Genomic DNA, 21,255 nt, shown 5'->3' on the forward strand with positions numbered 1-21,255 from the left:
GGTCTGCAGTGGCCCTTGTGGCATCTGTGTGGATCGAGCCCAGGATAAACATATCTTTTTTATCCTTATACTTAAGGACAAGCAGCTCTCCATTGTGTAAAGCCCCTGACTGCACCTTTCAGAACTTTTTGCTGACCAATGATTGTGGAGACCTCTGACGGTTTTTGTGAATGGTCCCACAAGCCCCTATGTTATGTTCAACCAGACTTTTAAATAGAGGTATGCTGGTGTAGTAGTTGTCAACATACAGATTGTAGCCTTTTTGTAAAATTGGAGTTATCAGCTCCCAAACCATTTTTCCAGATGTCCCCAGATAAGAGGGGCATCCTGGTGGGTTTAGTTGGCTGTCTTTCCCCTCATAAATGTGAAAAGCTGATGTGTATCCGATTGAACTCTCACACATTTTATAGAGCTTTATTCCGAACCTTGCCCTCTTAGAAGGAATAAATTGCTTGAGGTGCAGTCTTCCTTTCAATTTTACAAGGGACTCATCAATGGAAATGTTTTCTGTTGGGGTGTAGAGCTTTAAGAACAAGAACTTTTCTGTAAAGTCTTCGATGATCGGTCTGATTTTGAATAGTCTGTCATGTTCTGGGACATTTCTGGGCAGGCATTGACTATTGTCATTAAAATGCCAAAATCTCATGAGCATTTGATAACGGGTCCTAGGAAGAATGGCAGAAAACATAGCGGTTGCTTGAACAGGGCGGTTGGACCAATAGGACTGAATGCTCATTTTTTTAACAAGCCCCATAGCGACTGTAAGTCCTAAAAATTTTTTCAATTCTAGGACATTAGTTGGTGTCCATAAATTTGACCTAGCATAATAGGATGGTGGATTCTGGCTGATGAATTGGGACACATATAAATTTGTAGGACAATATGCTCTAGCAAGCTATCTGTCAGAAACAAATTAAAAAAAATAATTGGTCCCAAATTTTCCACCTCCACATTTATACCAGGAATGGCATTAAAATTAGGGATGAATGGAGTAGCCGAATCCAAAGCCTCCCATCTGGGAAATGCTACATCAAGAGGCAAAGCCCCTTGGACATTGGTGTGCGCCAATTCCCGAGCACTAGGGACAGCGCTAGTACTGGGCATTGTTCCCTGAGTTGGAGACATTTCTCCTGAAGCGCTATTTCTCCTTCTTGTTGTACTGGTCCTTGTGTGTGAGGATGGACCAGAATCACTGCTCATTTCTGAGCTATCACTGTCGCTGCTACTAAAGCCCTCGAAATCCACATCGCCATCTGACACTGCACTTTCTTCACTGTCAGAACATAAAAGTGTATAAGCCTCCTCTGCACTATAGTACTGACGGACCATTTTATTCATTTTTATTTTTTTACCGGAAATTGAAAACTACGACGTGACCAAATAATTGGGGAAACATTTGAGTAAAGCCTAATTCTTTAGCCTAATCCTAACTTTAGGATAAACCCTAACTTTAGCCCCAACACTAACCCTAACTATAGCACTAACCCTAACCTGCCTTATCTGTTTTTTACTTTATAGCACAATCGCTGACTGACACAGCTGTTCCCAGCGGCACTTGTAACACTGTTTCTCCTCTAATCTCTCACTGACAGGAGATCTGAGGAGAAACAGCGTTTTTATGGGGCAGATCGCCCGGGAAAGTTGATTGCTGCAGCAAACTTTCCTAGTGATTTGTTTCATTGGCTGGTGTGATGCTGATGTCATCAGGACCTGAACAAATCAGATCTCAATGAGGTCAAGGGTCACAGGAAGCGTTGTGCGGTGGAATCCCCTAGTTATAAGGTATGTGGGGTCCCGATGAGCACAAAACTGCCGACCGTAGACAAACGTCCGCGCTGCACAAAGCCCTGCTAGCGCCGACGTTTATCTAACGTTGGTGGTCACGAAGCGGTTAAGTTAAGGGTACAATCATTTCTATCCAGGCCTATTTCATGAGTTTTATTTTTTTTTTAATTCTGTGGAAACCTGGTTGAAAAGCAATGTCTGACTTTCATTTGCTCATTTTCATAGATTTTTTTATTTATTATTGCTTTTGTCAGATTCTTATTTCTGTGACCATTGTGGGTTTTTCTGTCATTAAACGAGGGGTACCAACAATTTTGACCACGTGTGTAGGAGGAATGAATATTTTGACGCCACGGCCACTTCCCGGAAATTAACACTTAGTGGATGTTGGAGAGTGAAAATTACACATTTGCCATTTTCTTACCCAGCACATAGTGCCCAGATTGTGCTCCAGGAGACACACACCACAAATTAAGTAGATTCTTCTCACTATAATATTGCTAAATACAGGGATCCTAAATGTTGTTTGCGCACACTGCAAGACTCCGAAGTGAGAGCGGATTTTGCTGGATTGGTTTATGGAAACCTTGTTGCTTTTCAACAGCCTTTGAGTCACTAATAGTGCGGGAACCTCTGTTTTTCCACTGACAGATGATGGACCTGAGTGGGGACTTGTTTTTGTGAGATGAGAATTGGTATTATTTTCACCTACATAACATTGATTGTTCATTCTGCCTCCCAAATATTGAATAAAAAGAAACCAAACAGTTGAACACCACACACTACTCGTTCATCCAACAAGGTTTTCTATTAGACTGTGAACTGTCATTGTCTTGGTAAATAATTAAAGTTTTTTACATAGCTTGCCATTTTTATGGACAGTTTAAGTAGAAATGTTCAAAAATATAAAACGCAAGGATATTTTATTAAAAATATTTTTTTTTTTTATCTTAGCAGATGAATGTACCAGGAGATCAGAGGGACAGCTGACATCTTCAAGTTTTAAATCTGATGATCTTGAGATCCTACAAGATACAACTGAAGTGATTGCCATTACTCCAGATATATCATCATCCATTCACAGCAAAGATCTGTCATCTGATCCTATGAAACAGGTCCCATCTTCTGATTCATTACTGACTAATAAGGAAAATCAAAGTCACAAAAGAGGCATTACAAAACAAACTGCTCCTTTAGCAAAGAAGCTTTTTTCATGTTCAGAATGTGGGAAATGTTTTGCATGTAAATCATTGCTTGTTGCTCACCATAGAACTCACACAGGGGAAAAGCCTTTTTCCTGTTCAGAATGTGGGAAATGTTTTAATCAGAAATCGGATCTTGATAGACACCAGAGAGCTCACACAGGAGAGAAGCCTTTTTCCTGTTCAGAATGTGGGAAATGTTTTAATCAGAAATCGGTTCTTGATAGACACCAGAGAATTCACACAGGAGAGAAGCCTTTTTCCTGTTCAGAATGTGGGAAATGTTTTACACATAAATCAGATTTTGTTACACACCATAGAACGCACACAGGAGAGAAGCCTTTTTCCTGTTCAGAATGTGGGAAATGTTTTACACATAAATCAGATTTTGTTACACACCATAGAACGCACACAGGAGAGAAGCCTTTTTCATGTTCAGAATGTGGGAAATGTTTTCACAAAAAATCACTTTTTCTTATTCACCAAAGAACTCACACAGGAGAGAAGCCTTTTTCCTGTTCAGAATGTGGGAAATGTTTTAACCAGAAATGGCATCTTCTTAGTCACCAGAGAACTCACACGGGGGAGAAGCCATTTTCCTGTTCAAAATGTGGGAAATGTTTTAACCAGAAAGGGAATCTTGATATACACCAAAGAACTCACACAGGAGAGAAGCCTTTTTCCTGTTCAAAATGTGGGAAATGTTTTGCACATAAATCACTGCTTGTTACTCACCATAGAACTCACACAGGACAGAAGCCTTTTTCCTGTTCAGATTGTGGGAAATATTTTATCCGGAAAGAGAATCTTGTTAGACATCAGAGCAGTCACACAGGGGAGAAGCCTTTTTCCTGTTCAGAATGTGGGAAATGTTTTGCACGTAAATCACTGCTTGTTACTCACCATAGAACTCACACAGGGGAGAAGCCTTTTTCCTGTTCAGATTGTGGGAAATATTTTAACCGGAAAGGGAATCTTGTTAGACATCAGAGCAGTCACACAGAGGAGAAGCCTTTTTCATTTTCTTAATGTGGGAAATATTTTACTTGGAAATCAACTGTTAATAAACATCAGAGATGTCACATAGGGGAGAAGCCTTTTTTATGTTCATAATGTTGATATAGTTTTAACGGCGAGTACTCCGGCAGCTGTGCTCTGCTTGTGAGCAATGCATTATGTCCCTGCCATGTGCTGCTTACAAGCATGAACCAGTTGCTGGTATCAGAGCAGGATTCAGCTAGGGAGCGCCGGGTAGGTAAGTGTAATGCTTTTTTTTTTTAATGTTTTGTGATGGGGCCATGGATACCAGGATGGGGGCCAATTATAAGGATTGGGCTATGCATACCAGGACTGGAATGGGGGGCCAGTCATACCCGAATAGTGATGGTGCCCTGCATACTAGGAAGAGATGGGGGCCCTGCATACCAGGATAGGGATGGGGGCCATGCATACTACGATGAGATGGGGCACTGCATACCAGGAGCGGGATGGGGCCAATCATGCCACAATAGGATGGGACCCTGCATACTAGGATAAGGATGGGGCCATGCATACTACGATGAGATGGGGCACAGCATACCATGAGTGGGATGGGGCCAATCATGCCACAATAGGATGGGACCCTGCATACTAGGATAAGGATGGGGCCATGCATACTAGGATAGGGATGAGGGATCTATGTATACCAGGGTAGGGATGAGGGGGCCATGTGTATCAGAATAGGGATGAGGGGACCATATATACCAGGATAAGGGATATTAAGTACAGAATTAACCACATTTTTTGCTTCAAATTTTTTTTTCCTAATTTCCTCTAAACCTAGGTGTGTCTTATAGTCCAAAAAACACGGTTTATATATATTTTTTTCTCAGTGAACTCATTCCTTATGTTTGGCCTCATTAAAATAAAAACACTCATACTCCGCTGGCGTGCCGGCTCCAATTCAGTGGTGTTGAGACTCACTGTCCCGGGGCTTATGTGAGGTTCTCACATCACACGAGCCCTGCACCCAATCAGCGGCAGCTTCACTGCTCCTTCCTTCAGACATATTGAACATGAACAGGAGGCCAGGGCTGCGGCTGCTCTCTGACGGCTTCATGATGCTTGATTTGTCCGAAGGTGGGGACAGTGACGTCAGCGCTGATTGGGCACACTGCTCACATCACATAACAACCTCAAGACACCCAAGAAAGCAGGTACCGAAAACCTTTTTAAACATCAAAAATCCCACACAGGGAAAAGTCATTATTATACCTAGAGTGTGAGAAATGAATTACAGGAAAATCGTATTTTGTTGACCTTCAAAAATAACTCAGACGAGGAGAACCTATATATATTATTCACAAATTGTACAAAAGCATGATGCACGTGGCGTGTGTTCAAGGATGGAATATTATATGGGAGTTTTATAAGATAAATTCAAGGTGAGAATATTATATGGGAGTTTTATAGGATAAATTCAAGGTGAGAATATTATATGGGAGTTTTATAGGATAAATTCAAGGTGAGAATATTATATGGGAGTTTTATAGAATAAATTCAAGGTGAGAATATTATATGGGAGTTTTATAGGATAAATTCAAGGTGAGAATATTATATGGGAGTTTTATAGGATAAATTCAAGGTGAGAATATTATATGGGAGTTTTATAGGATAAATTCAAGGTGAGAATATTATATGGGAGTTTTATAGAATAAACCAAATACCAACAGAAAATAAACGACCCAAAACAAACATTTATCATTAAAAATAACTCCTCTTCATTAGGTAAAGTATGAAAGAATTGCTCCATATTCCGATACCCGTCGCATCTTCATTTTTCATGATCTTGGGTTGGGTGAAGGCTTATATTTTGTGGGCCGAGCTGACGTTTTTAATGATACCATTTTGGTGCAGATATGATCTTCTGATCGCCTGTTATTGTATTTTAATGCAATAGTGTGGCGACCAAAAAAATTAATTCTGGCATTGTTTTACGTTTTTTCTCATTACGCCGTTTAGTGATCGCGTTAATTCTTTTTTTATGTTGATAGATCGGGTGATTCTGAATGCAGCAATACCAAATATGTATTTTTTTATTGTTTTATTTTAAATGGGGCAAAAGGGGGAATTTGAACTTTTATATTTTTTTTTATTTTTTTAATATTTTTAAAAACTTTTTTTTTACTTTTGGCATTGTGAAGACATACAGCATTGTTCCTTAATTAACCAGAAGACTATTTTTTAGCAAACGAAGAATAATAGAATGTTATCTGTATGTTGGCTTTAAATTTAAGTGTTGATTTCTATTTGGTCAAGAAAACAGACTTTTGTTTGTGTCAGCCGGTGATATTGACTTTTATTGTGCGCTTATCCTTGATCACTAGTGATGTTTGCTGATATGCTAATTATGCGTTATGTTATGGAGCCAGTTTGTTGACTTCTAAAGCAGAGAGGGAAAAACTATGCAAATAGTTTAAATAATCAAGTAATGCTACTTGTTCTCATCTCCATTCTTACCCTTAATGTAAATACTGAATGAGGGACACTTGTTAAGTGTACAAATAGGTTACAGGCCTCTGTATAAAGAGACAGAGAGAGAAACAGCTAGAGAGATTCTGCCAAGACATCTATACATCCCAAAAGGACCAGAGACAGGACGGCAGCCATTTACATCATGGCTCCATCACGAAGGTCACGGATCTTTCATTCTATAGGAAACAACCTAGGGGTTTTCAGCCTTGGTTGGAAGAATACAGATCTGCTCCATTGACCATCGCTGAACCATGGATACGTTTGGGGAAGCCAGGTTGTGATTCTCGGATCAAGTGGCTTTGCACCTTGTATGGACTCAATGGACTGTCATCTTCCTACACTTGTTGTTACCCCATCTCTGTGTGCGTGCCACAGGTGGAGTAGTTGACAGCTGACATGTGCCGGAAAAGATGTGGGCTCAGTGATGGAGCCCACATCAAAGGAAGGGAGTCCGAAATTGGAATACATTTATGCCAAATGTCGGAAAGGGATTAAAGGGCATTGTTTTTACAGAGACAGAAGTGGTAATCAATCATGTATACATACAGATAATTACAAAAATACACAGCTTCTAATGGTAAATAGTATAGAGTTAAGACAAAAAAATATAATTTGTGTAAACCATGTGTAGCTATAAAAATGCAGGCAAATGTCAAATGTTGTAACTCCACAAATAATTAAGAGTGGTGTAAGGTATGAAAGTGTGGTGTACTTAATTATTTGTACCAACTGGGGGTCTGTATGTGGGAGAGACATAGCAAAAACTTAGAACAAGGATGACTTCTCACAACTACACAATAAGAGAAAAAAGAATAGATCTACGTGTGGCAAAACATTTTTGTAGCCCTGATCACAGCACCATGGACATGAAATTACTTGTATTAAAAAGGTAACTTCAAATCTCAGAGAAACAGAAGGATCTGGGAGTATAAACTCATGACAGCCTTTGACACTCAATGCAGGAATGAATGTGTCGCATGGATTCATGTCTTTTTATATCAATTAAGGAATTTTCTCAGACCTAGTGGGGCATCACAACACAGAACCAGACCCCTATCAGGGGACAATAAAACTTTCACACTCCTAATCTATGAACTGTTCCAATATTTATGACCACCACTGTTTATCCCTCTCCCATAATGATAGTTCTACTTCACGTCATTTGTCTTACCTATTGCATTATGTCTGTGCTATGTGATTCTTCAGATTTTGTATTATTCTATGCCTGAAGAGACCTGAATTGTCTGGAAAGCTTGCAATGTGTTACCATCTTTTCAGTTAGCCATTAACCCCTTTACCCCAAGGGTGGTTTGCACGTTAATGCCCGGGCCAATTTTTACAATACTGACCACTGTCCCTTTATGAGATAATAACTCTGGAACGCTTCCATGGATCCTGGTGATTCTGACATTGTTTTCTCATGACATATTTTACTTCATGTTAGTGGTAAAATTTCTTTGACATGACTTGCATTTATTTGTAAAAAAATGGAAATTTGGTGGAAAATTTTGCAATTTTCCAATTTTGAATTTTCATGCCCATTAATCACACAAATATGTCACACAAAAGACTTAATAACATTTCCCACATGTCTACTTTACATCAACACAATTTTGGAACCAACATTTTTTTGTTAGGAAGTTATAAAAGTTAGAAGTTGACCAGCCATTTCTCATTTCTACAACACCATTTTTTTTTTAGGGACCACATCAAATTTGAAGTCACTTTGAGGGGTCTATATGATAGAAAATACCCAAAAGTGATACCATTTTGAGAGCTGCATCCCTCAAGGTGCTCAAAACCACATGTCAGAAGTTTATTAACCCTTCTGGTGCTTCACAGGAATTTTTGGAATGTTTTTAAAAAAAAAAAATGAACATTTAACTTTTTTTTATAAAAACATTGCTTCAGATCCAATTATTTTTTTCCCCAAGGCTAACAGGAGATTTTGGACTGCAAAAGTTATTGTGCAATTTGTTCTGAGTACGCTGATACCTGATATGTGGGGGTAAACCACTGTTTGGGCGCATGGTAGAGCTTGGAAGGGAAGGAGCGCCGTTTGACTTTTTCAACACAAAATTGGCTGGAATTGAGATTGGACGCCATGTTGCGTTTGGATAGCCCCTGATGTGCATAAACAGTGGAAACCCCCACAAGTGACCCCTTTTTGGAAAATACACACCCCAAGGAACTTATCTAGATGTGTGATATGAACTTTGAACCCCCAGGTATTTCACTAAAGTTTATAGCGTCTGGGCGTAAAAATATGAAAATCATTTTTTCCACAAACATGATTTTTAGTCCCCAATATTTTATTTTCCCAAGGGTAACAGTAGAAATTGGACGTCAAAAGTTGTTGTCCAATTTGTCCTGAGTACACTGATGCACCATATGTGGCAGAAAACTACTGTATGGGTGCACATTGGGGCTCGGAAGGGAAGTAGTGACGTTTTAGAATGCAGACTTTGATGGAATGGTCTGCCGGTGTCATGTCGCATTTGGAGAGCCCCTGATGTGCCTAAACAGTGGAAACCCCCCAAAAGTGTCCCCATTTTGGAAACTAGACCCCCCAGGGAACTTATCTAAATGTGTGGTGAGCACTTTGAACCTCAAGTGCTTCACAGAAGTTTATAACGTAGAGCCATAAAAGTAAAAAATATTTTTTTCCACAAAAATGATATTTTCTAAGCCAATTTTTTATTTTCTCAAGGGAAACAGAAGAAATTGGACCACAAGAGTTATTGTGCTAATTGTCCTGAGTGCGCTGATACCCCATATGTTGGGGTAAGCCACTGTTTAGGTGCATGGCAGAGCTCAAAATGGAAGGAGCGCCACATTTTACTGTTATGGTTTGAAGGTGCCATGACACACTGGGAGAGCCCATGAAGTGCCAGAACAGTAGAACCCCCTATAAGTGACCCCATTTTATGAATTACACCTCATAATGAATTCATCTAGGGTTTGCAGTGATCATATAGACATCATAGGTGTGTCACAGAATTTTATACCATTGGGCAGCCATGCGGAGAGACTCGGGAGGAACGGAGCACTATTTGCCTATTCAAGTGAATGGGTCTGTGCACATGTCAGTGTGTTTCCACGGACCGTTTGTCCATGAGCAAAACACGCTGATGTCGATTTTTAATGTCAGCGTGGGCCACAAAACAGCCAGCATACGTGCACACATAAAACACATGGATGTCATTCATGTGACACGCATCGGCACCGGGGAAGAAGCGTTACAGTAAGCGCTGTTCCCCAGCTCCAGGTGCTGAACACGACTCTCATCATTCTCCCCTGCTTGTGCCGATCGCCGCCACAGTACCAGTACCAGAAATATCAGGACATGTGAATGAGGTGTTATAGCGGGTTTTTACGCTTGGCAGCTGTCACACACTAAAAGATGCTTTTCATTGTAAAAATAGTTTTTCCATCACCACATTTTGAGAGCTATAATTTTTTGACATTTTTTGATTGCTTTTTATTCTGATTTTTGGACGCAGAATGAACAAAAACCATCAATTCATGAATTTCTTTTGGGGGGGGCGTTAATACCGTCTCAGGTGTGGTAAAATTGATAAAGCAGTTTTATTCTTCGGGTCAGTACGATTACAGCAATACCTCATTTATATAATTTTTTTATGTTTATACAATAAAAACTATTTTATATAAAAAATTATTATTTTTTCATCGCTTTTTCTTAGAGCTATAACTTTTTTATTTTTCCCCTGATGACACTGTATGGGGGCTTTTTTTCTGCGGGACAAGATGTTTTCAGCGGTACCATGTTTATTTATTGATCACGTGTTTTTCCACTTTTTGCTTGGCGGTATGAATGCAAAGCGTTGTTTTTTGCCTTTGCTTTTATGGTGTTCACTAAAGGGGTTACCTAGTGGAACAGTTTTATAGGGCGGGTCGTTATGGACGTGGCAATACCAAATATGTGTACTTTTACTGTTTAGATTTTTTTCATTCAAATATTTAATGTTAATAAAAAAGTCAATATTTATTCTATTATTTTTTATTTATTTTTTTATATTTTTACAATTAGTTACATGTTTTTTTATTTCATTCTATCTTTTACACTTTGTCCCACTATGGGACAGTCATTTTTTGCAGGCTGATCGCTTTTATGGCAGGCAGATGAAGCAGCATCCCCATGTTATAGAACAGGGGTGGGGAATCTTCTTTCTTCCAATGGCCATTTGGATATTTATACCATCCTTCGGGGGCCATACAAACTCCGCCCACAAAGTACATCCTGACTCTGGCACTGGTTTCATGACTCAATCTTTTATTGTATGCCCTTCAATGTTCAGTAGTGAACACTGCGTGTGTGTGCTAACAGAGCAAGAAGAAATTAATGAGCTTCTGGCAATCAAAATACAACTCCCTGCCCAAGAATGCAGTCCCTGAGAATCTGCTCGGGGGCCTGATAAAAGGTCATTGAGGGCCGTAAATGGCCCTGGAGCTTGAGGTTACCCACCCCTGCTATAGAAGCTGTCAGCGCTACACTTAGTGCCGTGACACTGAGAGACCGCCTGACTTGCACTGCGCATGACCAGGAAGTTTCTTAACCCCGGATCGTGACAACATCGGGTTACCATGGCAGTGATCACGACCTTGCGTCATGTTGTGGGGTCTCCGATCCAAAGGCAGGGGGACTGTCAGCCCTCTGCCTGCTCCTGGAATGCTGTGATCGTGTTCGATTGCAGTATTTCAGGGGTTAAAATGCCGGGAGCGGTCTGTGACTGCTCCTGGCACTTAGTGCTGGGTGTCAGCTGTGAGAATCAGCTGACACCTGGCCGCGATCGGCCGCACACCACTCGTGTGTGCGGGCGATCGCCGAGACATACTATTCCGTCAATGGTCAAATTGGCCCAGGTAACATGGACGGAATAGTACGTCTGATGTCAGAAAGGGCTTAAACACTATACCACCCTGTTATGAATGGGTCACCGACGAGAAAAAAGCAAAACAAGTTAAGTCACAGAAAACCAGAGAGGTTGGTAACTATGCAGATTGCAGATCCCTGATCCTACCACACAACTAGCAGCAGCCGTGGAGTGTACCTACAATGTTCCTAGACGCCCGTCACGGCCGGAGGACTAAATAAGCCTGAAGCATGAAAAGGGGAAAACTAACTGCCCCAGAGCAGACCCCAAAGGAATAGATAGCCCCCACACATGTATTGACGGTGAAAAAAGATGAAGGCACAAACAGGCAGGAAAATAGGTTGAGCAAACAATGGGACCCAAACTAACTAGAGAGGAAAGGAAAGACACTGTCTGCAACCTGCAAAAAACCCTACAAAAATAATGTCCAACACTTCTGATAGCAAAATTAACCCTGAAGTCACTAGACTTCTCCCACTATATCAGCACTCTGAAATATTCTGAGACAGAGCAAAAAGAGACCAAACTAGTAAGGGACAAAAAGCAAATTGGCAAAATACTGATAAATAAGAGTGGAAATTAAGCACAGCCCCCAGCAGGGGCTGGCTGACCACACAAAAAACTGAATAGACCAACAAAATCAAGTGTGAACATTAGCAGAAAAACAGCTTTAGATGACTGGAACAGAGCTGAAAACCAAGACCTGACAAGCCAGAAGGAATCACCAGCAACTGAATAGGGCATCGGCTGTCTTAAATCCAATCTGAGACTCCTGAGATCCAATCATCATCCTCATTCTCAGGTGGCAGATCACCGATCAAATCAGCCTCACTACCTCCTGTTACCACCAGAGGGAGTCTGGAAGGAGAACTCACAACTGGTGAACCAGAGAATGAACTCACAACAGTAGACCCCTTGAGGAGGGGTCACCGAAGCCTCATCCACGCCACCAGGCCGATCAGGATGGGCCCGGTGAAAAGCACGAACCAATCTATTGGCATGAATATCGGAGGCAGAGACCCAAGAATTATCCTCCTGACCATAACCCTTCCATTTGACCAAATACTGGAGTCTCCGTCTAACCAAACGAGAATCCCATATTTTCTCTACCTCATATTCCACATTGCCTTCAACCAACACAGGGTCAGGAGGTGCTGCCATAGGAACCACTGGCTCAACAAACCTCTTCAACAGAAATTTGTGAAATACGTTATGGATCTTGAACATAACTGGAAGAGCCAATCGAAACGAAACAGGATTAAGAATTTCCAAACTCTTATAAGGACCAATAAATCTTGGCTTAAATTTAGGAGATGCAACCTTCATAGGAATATTCTTAGACGACAACCAAACCATATCACCCACTTTAAACTGGGGACCAATGGTCCTATGCCGGTTGGAAAATCGCTGGGCCTTTTCCTGAGAGAGTGACAACTTATCCACCACTTGGTCCCATATCTGATGCATTCTCTTAACCACAGTGTCCACACCTGGGCAGGACGAAGATTCCACTTGCCCTGAAGAGAATCGAGGATGAAACCCAAAATTACAGAAAAAGCGTGACATCAAAGTGGCAGAACTAGCTCTATTGTTCAGTGCGAATTCGGCCAAGGGCAAAAATTAGACCCAATCATCCTGATCAGCAGATATAAAGCATCTCAAATAAGACTCCAAGGTCTGGTTTGTTCTCTCAGTCTGTCCATTGGTCTGGGGATGAAATGCGGAGGATAAGGATAACTGAATTCTCAGATAGGAACAAAAGGCTTTCCAGAATCTGGAAACAAACTGGACTCCTGTCGGACACAAAGTTCTCAGGAATCCCATGTAACCGAACCACCTGTTGTAAAAACAAGGGCACCAACTCAGCGGAAGATGGCAACTTTGGGAGTGGTACAAGATGGACCATCTTCGAAAATCTATCACAAATCACCCAGATAACAGTCATTGTCTGAGAGACAGGAAGATCAGAAATACAATCCATTGAGATATGGGTCCATGGCCTCTTGGGCACCGGCAAGGCCATCAGCAACCCACTAGAATAAGAACAGGGTTTAGACCGAGAACAAGTCCCACAGGACTGTACAAAATTCCTGACGTCACGAGATAAGGTAGGCCACCAAAAGGACCGACTCACCAAATCTATGGTACCAAAAATACCTGGATGACCAGCCAATCCGGAGCAATGAATTTCAGACATCACTCTCTTTCTCCACTGGTCAGGAACATGCAATTTTCCCATAGGGCAACACTCAGGTTTATCCTCCTGAAATTCCTCCAGGGCACGTCTCAAATCGGGCGAAATGGCAGAAAGAACTACCCCCTCACCTAGGATGGTAACAGGCTTGGTCACATTAAGAGAGTCAGCAAAGAAACTCCTAGAAAGGGCATCTGCCTTAACATTCTTAGTGCCCGGAAGAAAAGAGACCACAAAATTAAAACGCGTGAAAAAGAAGGCCCATCTAGCCTGTCTAGGATTCAAGCGTTTGGCCGACTCCAGATAAATTAAATTCTTGTGATCGGTGAGGACCACAACTTGATGTCTAGCTCCCTCCAACCAATGTCTCCACTCCTCAAATGCCCACTTCATGGCCAACAATTCCCGATTCCCCACGTCATAGTTGCGTTCAGATGGGGAGAACTTTTGAGAAAAGAAGGTACAGGGATTCATCTTAGAAGTCACAGGGTCTTTTTGGGACAAAACAGCTCCTGCACCAATCTCAGAAGCATCTACCTCCACCTGAAATGGAAGTGAGACATCAGGTTGTCGTAAAACTGGAGCTGAAGTAAATCTCTGCTTAAGCTCCTGAAATGCTGAGATAGCCTCGGGAGACCAATTCAGCACATCAGCGCCCTTCTTGGTCAGATCAGTCAGTGGTTTGACAATACCAGAAAAATTACCTGTAAATTTACGATAGAAATTAGCAAAACCCAAAAACTTCTGGAGGGCCTTCAAAGAAGTAGGCTGAACCCAATCATAAATGGCCTGTACCTTGGCCGGGTCCATTTCAATAGTCGATGGAGATAAGATAAATCCCAAAAATGAAATCCTCTGTACACCAAAGAGGCATTTCGATCCCTTAACAAATGGAATTCTCCCTCAAAATCCGGAACACAGTCCGGACGTGTGCCACATGAGAATCCCAATCACTAGAAAAGATCAAAATATCATCCAGATAGATGATCAAAAACTTATCCACAAAGTCACGGAAAATATCATTCATAAAGGACTGGAAGACAGAAGGGGCATTAGTGAGCCCAAAAGGCATCACCAGGTACTCAAAATGTCCCTCCGGAGTATTAAAGGCCGTCTTCCATTCATCCCCGTGCTTGATGTGAATAAGATTATATGCCCCCCTGAGGTCAAGCTTAGTAAACCAGCAGGCACTCTTAACTCTGGAGAATAAATCAGACATCAGAGGTAATGGGTACTGATATTTAACCATCATCTTGTTAAGGGAACGATAATCAATATACGGTCTTAATGAACCATCTTTCTTGGCCACAAAAAAAAACCCAGCACCTAAAGGTGACGAGGATGGTCTAATATGACCCTTCTCCAATGACTCCTTAATATAGGATCGCATAGCTTCATGTTCGGGTACTGATAAGTTGAAAAGCCGACCCTTGGGAAATTTACACCCAGGCATCAACTCAATTGCACAGTCATAACTCCTATGAGGAGGCAAAGACGCAGACTTACTCTCACTAAATACATCAGAAAAATCAGCCAGATAATCAGGAATATCATGAGACTGAGGAGAGGTGGAGAAAACAGGAGCGTCTCTAAGAACACACTGACAACCCCAACTCACCACAGACCCAGATTTCCAATCCAAAACTGGATTATGAGTTTGCAACCAAGGAAAACCCAGAACAATAGTATCATGCAAATTATGCAGCACCAAAAATTTACAATTTTCTTGGTGGTCTGGGGCAACTCGCATTGTCACCTGGGTCCAAAACTGAGGTTTATTCTCCGCCAAAGGAGTAGCATCAATACCCCTCAAAGGAATTGGCATCCGCAGAGGCGTCATGGACAAACCACAATGTTTAGCAAAGTTCAAATCCATCAGATTCAATGCTGCTCCTGAATCCACAAAAGAGTTTGTGGAAAACGCGGATAAGGAGCAGATCAGAGTAATTGCCAAAAGGAACTTAGGTTGTATACTGCCCACAGCAATGTGTGTGCAAAACGTTTCTCTCGTTTTGGGCAGACAGAAATAATATGAGAGGCGTCTCCACAGAAAAAACACAGCTTATTACGCCTTCTAAACTCCTGACGTTGCGCCCTAGACAAAACCCCATCACATTGCATAGGTTCAGACGTTTGTTCAAAAGGTGGCAGCGCCTCCCGTGTAGTTTTACGTTCACGTAAACGCTGATCAACTTGAATGGCTAATGACATAGAATCATCCAGACCAGGGGGAATAGGAAATCCCACCATAACATCTTTTACAGTCTCTGATAAACCCTTCTGAAAGAGAGCTGCCAATGCACCATCATTCCATGTAGTAAGGACCGCCCACTTTTGGAATTTTTGACAGTATAACTCTGCAGAATCCTGACCCTGGTTTAATGCCAACAGGGTTCTCTCAGCTTGATCAACAGCATTAGGTTCATCATACAACAACCCCAAGGCTTGAAAAAATGCATCCACATTAGTCAGAATAGGATTTTCAGGTGTCAGAGAAAAAGCCCAATGCTGGGGATCGCCGCGCAGCAAGGAGATGACAATTTTAACCTACTGCACAGACCTCCCCGATGAGTTAGGCTTCAAGGCCAGAAATAATTTACAATTATTCTTAAAATTCAAAAATTTAGACCGATCCCCAGAAAACACATCAGGAGTAGGGATCTTAGGTTCAGCAGCATGTGACTGAATGAGGTAGATGGAAATTCCCTGCACTTCAGCAGCCAGCTGCTCCACACGATCAGACAATTGCTTTATCTCCATTAGGAAAAAGAAAAAAAAATCCTCCTACGGCCCCAGAGAAAAAAATATTTTTAAAAAAATTCTGACACTTTTTTTTAACAACTTTTTCCTGCTTTTGAGTACCGTAGAATCTGCGGTATGGCTGGTGATTCTGTTATGAATGGGTCACCGAGGAGAAAAAAGCAAAACAAGCTAAGCCACAGAAAACCAGAAAGGTTGGTAACTATGCAGATTTCAGATCCCTGATCCTACCACACAACTAGCAGCAGCCGTGGAGCGTACCTACGATGTTCCTAGACGCCCGTCACGGCCGGAGGACTAAATAAGCCTGAAGCATGAAAAGGGGAAAACTAACTGCCCCAGAGCAGACCCCAAAGGAATAGATAGCCCCCACACATGTATTGACGGTGAAACAAGATGAAAGCACAAACACAGGCAGGAAAATAGGTTGAGCAAGCGATGGGGCCCAAACTAACTAGAGAGGAAAGGAAAGGAAAGACACTGCAAAAAACCCTACAAAAATAATGTCCAACACTTCTGATAGCAAAATTAACCCTGAAGTCACTAGACTTAAATCATAGTAATCACTTCTCCCACTATATCAGCACTCTCAAATATTCTGAGACAGAGCAAAAAGAGACCAAACTAGTACGGGACAAAAAGAAAATTGGCAAAATACTGATAAATAAGAGTGGAAATTCGGCACAGCCCTCAGCAGGGGCTGGCTGACCACACAAAAAACTGAATAGACCAACAAAATCAAGTGTGAACATTAGCAGAAAAACTTGGCTTAGATGACTGGAACAGAGCTGAAAACCAAGAGCTGACAAGCCAGAAGGAATCACCAGCAACTGAATAGGGCGTCGGCTGTATTAAATCCAATCTGAGACTCCTGAGATCCAATCGTCATCCTCATTCTCAGGTGGCAGATCTCCAGCGATCAAATCATCCTCACTACCTCCTGTTACCACCAGAGAGAGTCTGGAAGGAGAACTCACAACTGGTGAACCAGAGAATGAACTCACAACACCACCCCTCTTATTTATTGTATTACGCTGCCTTTGAAGCTAAATAATTACCGCATGATGAAAATCAGCTTAAAGTTTCATGGAGCAATGTATACCTTTCCCTCTTACCCCCCCCCCTTAGTTCGTATGATCCCTATTTTTTGTGCTTCAGTTTTCCTTGTTTTTCCTTTTCTCTAGGAGCCAAGTCATATGTGATGCCCCTATCACCGACTCTATGGTCTCTGCGCTGACTGTAGGACTTGTAGCTGTTTAACATTTAATAAAAATTCATTGGTTATAAAGAAGCTGTCCGGTTGAGTTATGAAACGAGCCGTGTCCTCCTGATTCTCCCCTTCTGAATTCAGGTCTGACAATGACAATTTTACTTGTCCCTTGTCTCTACGATATCTACAAGTTTTCCTTTTACCGCTACATGTTATTGATACATAAAAGTTTCAGGACTCGGAAACATTATTTTTGCAAATATAAAGATGCGTAATATTTTGTTAGGCCAATTGTCTGATACTTAGAGGAAGCTTAGCAGCAATTCCAATATCTAAGACATATCTAAACACTATTACGGATTACACACAGTCACAGAAATTGCATTATAAGCTGTGGCCCTCATTCAGTGACAGCTCTTTTTGCTTGTCTCTTGTACTCCTGCACCGGGTCATCTCTTACAATGGTCCAACGTTATCTACAAGCATTGATGGATTCCATTGTCCCTGATCTCTTTTTTCCATAGATGCAATATCTTGGTGAAATCTCTCACCGTGCTCATCGCTCACGACTTCACAGTTTGGTTGAAAAATGTCGATGCGAATGTAAGAAATGAATCTTTAAGGACATGTACAGCCAAGATCCTGACACAGTGCGGAAAATAAGTATTTGATACGCTGCCGGTTTGCAAGTTTTCCCTCCTACAAAGAATGGAGAAGTCTGTAATATTTATCACAGGTACACTTCAACGGTGACAGAAAATCTAAAAATAAAAAACAGAAAATCACACTGTATGATTTTAAAATAATGAAATTGCATGTTATTGCATGAAATAAGTGTATGATCACCGACCAACCACCAAGAATTCAGACTCTCACAGACCTGTTAGTTTTTCTTTAAAAAGCCCTTCTACTCTGCTCTCACCTGTATTAATTGCAACTGGTTTGAAATTGTTGCCTATATAAAAGACACCTTTCAAGATAATCAGTCACACGCCAACCTCTCCACCATGGCCAAGACCAAAGAGCTGTCTAAGGACACCAGGGACAAAATTGTAGACCTGCACAAGGCTGGGGTGGGCTGCAGCACAATAGGCAAGTAGCTTGGTGAAAAGGCAACAATTGTTGACAAAATTATTAGAAAATGGAAGAAAAACAAGTTGACTGTCAGTCTTCTTCGGTCTGGGGCTACATGCAAGATCTCGTCTCGTGGGGTAAGGAAGATTCTGAGAAAGGTCAGAAAGCCCAGAACTACATGGTAAGACTGGGTCAATGACCTGAAGAGAGCTGGGATCACAGGACTGGGCCTGCTCAGGAAGTGTGCATAGCTAATCAGCTACCTAGTGTTCACTGGTGGATACAGACTGACCTGCAGGTAGCCGCCAGGTACCACTCCTGGGCAGAACCCAATATTGCAGCTGCAGACCCCAGGGGTCAGGTTTGCTGACACTGAATAGGGATAGGTTTCTGTTCAGACTAGTAAGTTCTGGTACCTCTACAGAATGGTTACTGACACTGATTAGGGCAAGGTTAAGACACTCTGGTCTATGATACTGGAACAGGGTTTGGCTGAACACAGACCAGATGACAATGTTCAGCCACTGGCCACTCATGGACAAGCTTCAAGCACTGGCCGCTCCGGGAATGAGATTCAGGCCCTGGCCTTTCTGGATCCAGGGGACTATGGATACAGGACTTGCCACACCGGAATGAGTTTCAGACACTGGCTGCTCTGGGACCAGGGGATGACGGATTCAGGACTGGCCACTAGAGTTGAGCGATACCGTCCGATACTTCAAAGTATCGTATCGGATGGTATCGGCCGATCTTTAAAAAAAGTATCGGTATCGCCGATTCCGATACCGGAAGTCCCATTCAAGTCTATGGGACTTCCGGTATTGGAATAAGAAAAACCCTGTTTTTGCCTTGTACAGCCTCTCTGGGGTCTGTACGGGCCTTTCGGGGGGCTGTGCCAGCCTGCCAGGGGGTCTGTGCAGGCTCCGGTGGTCTGTGCCGGCCTGCCGGGGGGCTGTGCCGGCCTGCCGGGGGGCTGTGCCGGCCTGCCGGTGGTCTGTGCAGGCTCCGGGGGGCTGTGCCGGCCTGCCGGGGGGCTGTGCCGACCTGCCGGTGGTCTGTGCAGGCTTCGGGGGTCTGTGCAGGCATCGTCCGATGGGACTACAAGTCCCATCGGGCGATGCCTGCTACCATGACAGTGATTGACACATTAGCCAATGATGGGACAGTAATAGTCCCATCATCCGGCTAATGTGTTGAATGTAAAAAAAAAATAAAAAAAAATTACATGCTACATACATACAACATGCATACTACATACATGCTACATTCATACTACATACTACATACATGCTACATTCATACTACATAAATACTACATGCAACATACATACTACATATATACTACATACATACTACATATATACTACATGCATGCTACATACATACTGCATGCTACATACATACTACATGCTACATACATACCACATATATACTACATACATACTACATACATACTACATGCATGCTACATGCATGCTACATGCTACATACATAACACATATATACTACATGCATGCTACATACATACTACATGCTACATACATACCACATACATACTACATGCATGCTACATACATACTACATGCATGCTACATACATACTACATGCTACATACTACATATATACTACATGCATGCTACATACATACTACATGCTACATACTACATGCATGCTACATACATACTACATGCTACATACATACTACATATATACTACATGCATGCTACATACATACTACATGCTACATACATACTACATATATACTACATGCATGCTACATACATACTACATGCTACATACATACCACATACATACTACATACATGCTACATGCTACATACATACTACATATATACTACATGCATGCTACATACATACTACATATATACTACATGCATGCTACATACATACTGCATGCTACATGCATGCTACATACATACTACATGCTACATACATACCACATATATACTACATACATACAATACATTCATACAATACATACATAGACATACAGTACATATAACATAGAGTAACATACTTACCAATACTTGTCACATTGTTCCCCGAAGCCATTGTCTTTTACGGAATAAATATTAACATAACAAACCACAAAAATACTCACCCACGATCCGAAGCAGTCCACGAGTGTGTCCCACGACGATCTTGGGTAGAGAACTGCAGCATCAGCTGATGCTGCCGTTCTCTACGGGCTGCAGGAATCCAATGACGGAAGGTAGGTATCCTTCCGCACTGTATTCCTCCGCCACTTAAAAAAAAAAAAAGTCCCTAGTCTCACTTTATGCCATTGCTGTGTGGGAATTTCCCACGCAGCAATGGCATAAAGTGAGACTAGGGACTTTTTTTTTTTAAGTGGCGGAGGAATACAGTGCGGAAGGATACCTACCTTCCGTCATTGGATTCCTGCAGCCCGTAGAAAATGGCAGCATCATCTGATGCTGCAGTTCTCTACCCAAGATCGTCGTGGGACACACTCGTGGACTGCTTCGGATCGTGGGTGAGTATTTTTGTGGTTTGTTATGTTAATATTTATTCCGGAAAAGACAATGGCTTCGGGGAACAATGTGACAAGTATTGGTAAGTATGTTACTCTATGTTATATGTA

The 21,255-nt window shown here is 41.8% G+C and overlaps 1 protein-coding gene across 1 annotated transcript in view; it reads left to right on the forward strand.

Moving 5' to 3' along the window:
* The window catches only part of LOC141100529 (uncharacterized), a 74,386-nt gene that overhangs the window by 4,735 nt on the left and 48,396 nt on the right, over positions 1 to 21,255 (forward strand). Inside the window, exon 2 of the mRNA XM_073589092.1 lies at positions 2,743 to 3,924. Within this exon, the coding sequence (XP_073445193.1) occupies positions 2,743 to 3,924 (1,182 nt within the window). The remainder of the gene's footprint in view (positions 1 to 2,742; positions 3,925 to 21,255) is intronic.

Source organism: Dendrobates tinctorius, unplaced genomic scaffold (assembly GCF_039654945.1).
Source record: "Dendrobates tinctorius isolate UK_male_01 unplaced genomic scaffold, ASM3965494v1 ptg000106l, whole genome shotgun sequence".
Classification (NCBI taxonomy): domain Eukaryota; kingdom Metazoa; phylum Chordata; class Amphibia; order Anura; family Dendrobatidae; genus Dendrobates; species Dendrobates tinctorius.